The sequence below is a fragment of the Peromyscus eremicus genome, chromosome 12 (genome assembly GCF_949786415.1).
Source record: "Peromyscus eremicus chromosome 12, PerEre_H2_v1, whole genome shotgun sequence".
NCBI classification, from domain to species: domain Eukaryota; kingdom Metazoa; phylum Chordata; class Mammalia; order Rodentia; family Cricetidae; genus Peromyscus; species Peromyscus eremicus.
The window spans coordinates 44850019-44858188 of NC_081428.1; the positions used below are offsets into that span (position 1 = coordinate 44850019).

The 8170-nt window shown below is 40.4% G+C and overlaps 1 protein-coding gene across 8 annotated transcripts in view; it reads left to right on the forward strand.

Moving 5' to 3' along the window:
- Bbx (BBX high mobility group box domain containing) overlaps positions 1-2379 on the forward strand; it is a 137578-nt gene extending 135199 nt beyond the window's left edge. For all 8 annotated transcript variants that reach the window (XM_059277325.1, XM_059277320.1, XM_059277319.1 and 5 more), the window contains one exon: positions 2253-2379. In XM_059277325.1, coding sequence (XP_059133308.1) covers positions 2253-2340 — 88 coding nt within the window. In that variant the 3' untranslated portion in view covers positions 2341-2379. The remainder of the gene's footprint in view (positions 1-2252) is intronic.
- Positions 2380-8170: the final 5791 nt, after the last annotated feature.

Sequence of the window (8170 nt, forward strand, 5' to 3'; positions counted from 1 at the left end):
AGCTCTGTCTCCTCTTGGCCCTTTACTTGTTAATTCTGGTGCTCCCTCACAGCAGCCTCCGATGTCTCCAGGAAGCCACAGTCCTTTCCACTTGTGTACTGCAGCTTCCTGCTGGGGACTGAGGGCTGACAGACATTGCTGGGAGGTCTGCTAAGCCTGTGAAAGAGATGTTGCTTCTCCACTTGCACCTCAGTGGGAATCATAATAAAGGGCTCAGAAAAGACTACAGGCACCTCACTGCTGCCAGCATTCTCTTCTGCACACAGCTGTGCATCATTGTCCTGCCAGCTACCCTTCTGTGGCTTATCACTTGCACCAGCAGAAAACCCAAGGAGGCCTTTCCACTGTCAGCAAGCCTGCCCTGCCCTCCACAGCCTTGCTTCGCACTCATGGAAATGCTGGTCCCCTCCCAGCTGGGCCGTACTTGCCTTTGTGCATCCCCAGGTGAACTGCTGGTCCTCCTTCTTGTCCCTGCGGTTAGTCCCCTCTCTCAGATCCCTCACTGCTGCAGCTTGCATGCCTCAGGCACCTGTGTACATTGTCCTGAGACTAGGGGCATATTTACTTGTAACCATATCTGCTGATGTTATGTCTCCTCCTGCTTTATTTTGAAAACAAAACATTGGTCTCGTTCCTTGTGGCTTAGGTGGCTGCTCCTCTACCAGTAGGTGAATGTATGGCTGCCTGGCTGTGTAGGCATAGAAAAGACTATGTGGACGACTTTTCTATGCCTTCCCATTAGAAAAAACAGCAGCGATTGCTAAAGTATGTTTTCTTTTTCTAAAATCCTTAGCGTCTTGTATTCTTCAAGTGTTCCATATATCAGAATTATCTTCTTTTTTGGACATCAAGAGGAATGTGGGTATAATTATAAAGCAGGCATTTGCTACATCTTAAAATTGCCACTTTTGTTTATTGAAAATTTATTGGAAGGAGAAACCTGTGGAAACACTGCTGTCACTTCAGCTGTTTTCGGTGGTATGTTGTGCAGTGTGGGCCAGACCAGGGGCAGCCTGAGTGTGCTAGTCTGGGCACGACAGGTTTGTTGGTTCACCCCTGGCTTCTTAGGTTGAGAAACTTAGCTGAAAATACCACAAATTTTGAATAGGATTTTTATAACCAGGAACTGTATTTTTTACTACTAAACCTACACAATTGTGAAAAATCAGCTGTATTTTGGCACAGATTCAATCCAAATAGTGGACATTTTCCTGAGTTTTCTAGTCAGGAGTTGTCCCTCTGTGTACTGATTTTGGCCCAAGTATTGGGCTGGATATTTTTGCCGTTTAAAACACAGTGTCAGTGCTAGATTTCGTCACTGAGAGTCTCTCTCCATGCTCCTGTGAGATGTCATGGAAGGTTTGCACTGCCTCTTTTTGTTTATTTTTGTTCTTCTTGTTGCGGTTATTGTTCAGTGTGAGTCTCTTTCTCTTCAGGAGAACTGAAGTTTTAAATTAGGTATATTATCTACCCTAAGAAATGGGCCTGGAGCCAGACAGTGGTGGTACACACCTTTAATCCCAGCACTCGGAAGGCAGAGCCAGGCGAATCTCTGTGAGTTCGAGTCTAGCCTGGTCTACAGAGCGAGATCCAGGACAGGCACCAAAACTACACAGAGAAACCCTGTCTCAAAAAACGAAAGAAAGAAAGAGAGAGAGAAAAAGAGAGAGAGAGAGAGAGAGAGAGAGAGAGAGAGAGAGAGAGAGAGAGAGAGAGAGAGAGAGAGAGGAGAGAGAGAGAGAGGGGAGAGAGAAAGAAAGAAAGAAAGAAGAAAGAAAGAAAGAAGAAAGAAAGAAAGAAGAAAGAAATTGGCCTGGAGACTACAAATCAAAATAGGAGAGTTTCCTCTTTGGGCACACCAAGAACAGAAAAGTGTCATTTAAAATCCCCATGAATTAAGAGGAAGGTGTTCCCACAGAACATCACTCTTGGCTGAAAGTTTTCCATGCCCTAAGGAGTTGCTCAGCTCTGTCTTTCAGGTTTTTATTTCTACAGAATGGAAGGCCTTAGCTTTGGAGAGTAACAAGGAAGTACATTGTTAGGGGGTATGGGGAGGGGCAGTGGATAACTCTTCAGAAAAGGAAAAGAAAGGAGCAAAGTCAAATTCTAAGGACAAAACCAGATTTAATTGACTGAGTAGTAACTATTAATTACTGTTGAGTATGACACTGGAACATTCTTATCACCCATTGTCCTTGCTTATCTCAGATTGTAGACCCTCAATAAGTGATTTTTCCCCTTTTGTTTTACAGAGGTCAGAGGTCAACTCCGCTCACCCATGATGGACAGCCAAAAGAAATGCCACAGGCTCCTGTACTTATTTCTTGTGCTGACCAGTGAAGCGCCCTTTAATTGTAAAACATTGTGCTTTACCTACTACCCTAGCCTTGTCTTTACCAGGGATGCTGGCAAGTCCACGTGGTGGGAAGTACGGACTGCAGACAAGTGCTTGCTGCCCCACACGGCCCAGAATCACTTGAAGCAAAACTTAGCATTCTGGGACCGTTTGTTGTTTCAGAAGCCACAGTTTTTGAGGGCAGTGTTACTGTGTGATACTGAGCACAAGCAAAGTGATTTGGACCTTTGCTTTGCATGGAAGAAAGGCTTTTGATGGTTGACCAGTGGTAACTTGGTAAAAGGCTGCCTTTACTGTAGCTCATCCAGCATCTCTTTTACCAACCAGAGAGTGTGAAACTAGTTTCATATATTACCTAGTTATTCTTTCAAAACAAACAAAAAAACCCTGACGCACTGCACTAGTTATTATTAGATATTCTTAGTCTTTTTGTACATGAAGATTTAAGTTCTAAGATGGTTTATATAATAGGTTATACCTACATTTATATTGTAGAATAAATATTAAAAAGCCTGTACCAGAGACTCCCAAGCAGCATGGTCAGGCAGACGTACCATTGTTAGCGGTGTATGCTCGGCCTTGTGGTCCATATATTCTGCACTTTTATATTTGCCACCAGAATGGTAGTGGTAGTTTGCTGGCAGAGATGGAGAGAGAGAGAGAGAGAGAGAGAGAGAGAGAGAGAGAGAGAGAGAGAGATTGATTGATTTTGAGATCGAGAAAGAGACTATTACAATTCTTACAATCTGAATTTTTTTCTTAGCCTTGAGTGACCAAGAAGAATTTGCTTGGGGCAAATTGTGGCAAATATTTTCCCAGACAGGGGAAGCATCCTGCAGATTACAGATTACTGATGTTTTCATGCCTTGAGGATTCTTTTATTTTTACACAGGGGTCTAAGTGACCAATGGATCGTTCATACAAACAAACAAAAAAAGACAAAAATATTATTCAGAAGTGACCTTAGTATTACTTCATTATTCTAAACACATTGAAGATGCTCACTTCATATGGACTTGGAGCTTCAGACCTTTTACATCCATCACAGACAGACTGGACGGGTTGCAATTGCTATGCACGGCCTAATAGGCACTGCAGGTTTTAGGAGCCATTTGGAGTTTGTGTTGTTGAGGAGGTATTGAGTAAACGAGGGGGGAGGTGTCTGAAGTGTGCCTCTCAGTCAGATCCACCTACAAGTTTCTGTTTCCTTTTCATGTTTTGTTGCTTTTAAGCATAAAACCAACCATATGCCAGTGCCAAGTGGATTAACTGGCTTACAACATTCAACATATTGACTTAACCACCTGACGTTCACAGTGTCTTGTTTCCTAGCAACAAATGCAAAGTGATACATTAAAATTAATCTGAGGCTACAGATTTTACAGGGTATTTGTTCCATAGCACAAAGTATTTCCCCACTCTTGAATCACAGCACAAACTACCAAATTTTAATTTTTGGATCCCAGCAATAATTTTTAATAGTTTTCAAACTGGTGGAGTTTTGATAGTGCTAGCTGGAATTTGAAGCTTTTGAATTAGATCTCTAAATGGTGACAGTTTACATGGTTTTATCTAGCTTTCTTATTTATACTTGACTGAATTGTAATGATTTTTTTTCTAATTGTAATTTGACCTAATAGCCATATAAAATGACTCTATTAATATTGTCTAGGTCTAGTTTCTCATGGTTGTAGATATTACTTCAGTTCCGGTGCTGGAAAATATGTACAACAATACTAACAGAATTGAAAAAGATAGAGGTTTGTTTTGTTTTGTTGTTATCTTTCCAAAGCAGGTAGGGAGGGCAGCAGAGTATTAAAATTGTGTCCTCCAAAATTGATGTTCATTGTGGGGATGGAGAAACCAGGAAAGAGTAAAAGGTAAATCAGTAGGTATAGCTTAACCCCATTCACATAGAAATAAATCAAGTGAATAGCCCCGGATTTTAGCATACTATTTTTACTATAACTGTTTTAATAATATTTTCTAAATTTCAAAACAAAAAAAGTGAATGTTTGGAAATTGCTGGGTCCTGATATTGGTGGCTGCTGGAGTTTTGGACCACTTGCTAGCAGTGATTTTAAACATGATAATTAGCTAAAACCCAAAAAATTAATAACAAAAGTAGAAAACCAACAATTGCATTGGTGCAGAACATGCATCTTGACAATGGTACTAACTTGTTATTCTCTAGAATACATTAGAATAGATCTATTTTTGCCAGAGCACCCTCCTTCAGTCTGCTGAGTACATTTCACTAGAGTCCCTTAAGAGATTGCTGTATATTCCTGAGACCTTTTTTAAAAAGGAAGCAAACAAGAGGTAACTTTTTTTCTATGTGGTTAATATCTTACCTGGTCTGCTTTTCCTGAACCCCAGTGGCTTTTCCCTTAGGCAGGGTGGGAATGGGAGGGACTTACTGGATATGACTGTTTTCAGATATTTTAAAAAACAACAACAACAACAACAACAACAACAACAACAAAAAACCTTTTTGTAGAAATGCTTAATTTTTAAGCGGTTAGGCACCGAGAGTAGCAGAAATCCTGCAAAGCTTTATAGTTCTGAGTGAGGTCTTGATTTCAGTAGCTGTGCTTCTCATGCCCCGAATCTGCTGGAGAGGGGTGTTGGTATTTTCAGGTAACATTTGTTAGTACAAATCCTTCAGTCCGTTACGTTGTACTCCACTGCATTAGCATCATCATCTTCATTTCACTTCTCTCCTTCTGGAAACTGGTATCGCTGTATCGATCTGATGTGTACTTATAATCCGCCAGCAAGCACCATCCACACTAACATTTGTCTCATAGCGTCCTCAAGAAGCCAAGTCGTTGCACCTTATGTATATCTCAAGCAAACCAAAATACAATGTTCTGCTTTGTTATATTCTCAATTGTTGTAGCATATCTTTCTGAAACCACTTTGCATTTAGTTGAAATTGTCAGTATTTATGCTTTCAACCTTAATTTCTGGATTCCAACCTGTATATAAATCTCCTTTTGAAAGTTGTCCTTGCCCTTCTCTGCAGTGATGGAGTGGGAGGTTCTGTCTCAGGTGCAGACATAGGACTCTTCCAGTCTTCTGTAGCCTTTTATTTATTTTAGGTATTCTGGTATTTCCAATGTAATTCTGAAGTGTCCAGAGTATATTATAATAACTAAAACTGCAGCTCTTAAGCTGAGTGAAAGAAAAAATACTGTAAGACATCCTTGAAGTTTTGTTTATTTGGGTACTGTAGATGAGATCAGAGGAAAGGAAAAAAAAAAGTCCACAGCCACATTGGAAACTTCAGGTTCTTGTCCCCAAATTAGGTTAGTCTCAGATGGTGGATCAAAACTCTTCATTCATTCGGTCCCCTCCTGAGTGATCTTGTCATTCTGGCAGCCTTTTCCCACAAGTGTTAGAAATTATTTAATTTTATCAGATGTTGCCTGGAAGCCATGCTGAAATAATTCCCATATTATCATTGTTATTCTCCTTCCTGCCTGTACAGTTACTAGAGAAAAATGATGGCAACACTGTATGTGCAAAGGAGCATGTGAACCCGTCTGGGGATTGGAGTCCAATGTGTTGATTCCGTATTGTTTTCTTAAAGTCAGATGCTTTGCTAAGTCATAAAAAATGTATTTGCACTCTGCAGTCTTTGCCTCAGAGTACGGAAGTGTTTGCACCAATGTAAAATCTCAAGCAAATTATAAATTGCTATGGAACGGACATTAGCTGAAAACTGAATGACGTGTTTTGTTTGTAGGGTGGGGTGGGGAATACTACATAGCTCTGTTCCAAGCTTGGCATTTGATGTTAATGTGAAGCAGTGGGACCATGCTGCCTGCTAAACTACTGTATGTGTCCTAAGTGTTCTGAAGACCAGCAGCTGGAGGCTGGAGGACAGCACCCATTCAACAGAGGAGAAGCACCGCCGCCGCCGCCGCTTCTGCAGGGAGAGGAAGGAAATCAGGGGAGGCCTGGCATTACCACTTGTAAGGGAAATGTTGGGTGTTCATGATGCTGTTGAGATTCACCTTTGATTGCACTGCTCCACAGAGCCCTCAGATAAGGCCAATCCTCATGGGCTACCTCGGCTTCCAAAGTTATTTCAGTAAGTCTGTCTTTCGCTTCTACCTTCAGTGCCACGATTTTCCACTGCAGTGTTTGGACTTTACAAACCGGCTTCTCCAGAGAGAACATCCTCTTGTTGAAATGAGCAGTAGAAGCAAGTGCTTATCACCTTTGACCTGTTAAAGTGTTTGGAGTGACTGCTAGGTGGAAATTGAATTTAGCTTCTCCCCACACATCCTTGTTTTGCACTTTATGCAAAGTGTACTAATTGCTAATTAGATGTTGTTTCTGTTTATACAGGCATTCCCAAAGAGTTAGACTGGACTTGGTTTTATTTGAGTTTGGGGATTGTTAAGTCTTACTTAGATTAACTAACAACATGTGTGTAATGAAAACAGAAGCAGCTGTGTAGTTCATGGAACCATGAATCTGATGGACTACTTTGCTTGTGTTTGGAAGTGATAGCTACGTTCCTTCATACTCTATGCTGAAGAACTGTCCTTTACAGTGGGGACGTTATTACCTTCTTACATTTCAGAACAAAGAGGCAACAGAAGTGAATGACATCCGTTTGACTTCTTTGTGTATCTGCACCTCTCTGTGCTACCCCTTCCTTCAAATATATTACTATACATTATGAGGAGGGGCAAGTTTCCTCTTTTGACCAAATTCTATCTGTGGTGGTGTGATTTTTACTGATAAAGTCACAGGAGGAACTTTGTAGTTCAAAGTTCTGTGGCCTTTGTTTTGTTTTGCTTTGGTTTTTTTTTTTTTTGTGTTTGTTTGTTTGATTTTTTTTTCTTGGCAGACAGTGGTCAAACTGATCATGCCTTCAAATTGATTTTCATGCACAGAACTAGTTTTTGTGAACATTACTACTACTTCCAAAGATTTTCTGACAACTTGGGCCAGAACTGGTGACTGAGTAACAAGGATCTGATCGAATGCCTCCAAACCCACCCACAACACGAATCTTACCTCACAAGCTCTAACCTAAATCATAGAGACACTCACGTTCCATGGAATGTCACTGACTTCTCTGTTGCTCGCCAGAAGGTGTTGCTCTTGTCTCCTGACTCCTCACGTTAGTGCCTCGGCTCTTGGAGCAGCAGAACCTAGGGTCGGGAAGCCTGGGGACCTTGAGCTTAGTGATTGCTCAGCCACATTTTCATGTCATTAGCACTAAGCAAGCCTCTGACTCTCAGGAATTTGTCAAAAGGTTGATGAAACCTCCTGAGATTCCACACACCAGGTTATACCCTGGTTGTCATAGGTTTGAATTGCTTATTTACATGTCATAAATTAACCACAGCTTCAGTTGACCCCAGGTCTTAAGTCTGTTGACAGTTTCAGCATGACTGATTTGCTCATTTTGTTTTATTTTTATTTTTATTTTATTTTATTTTGCTTTGGAAATTGGCTTGGTTCTCTTTAGAGTTGGTGTAAACATGCCATGTAATAAATGATTTCCAGTTAATGGTACAACAGAATTATTGCTTTCTTAGATGTATGTGTAGTAAAAGTCAATATACACATTTATATAATTTCTTCAAAATCTTATACCTAATTTGATATTTCTAAAAATTGCACATGTAAGTCATGTGTATAACATGCTAAAGTACTTTAACTGTGATCTTAAAACAATAAAAATATTTAATAAAAATTTGAAATATTTTAAAGATATTATTCAAATACATTTCTTTATGTTCACACTACCAGCCATAGAGTATGTGCCTTCAGTGTACCATGTCCACT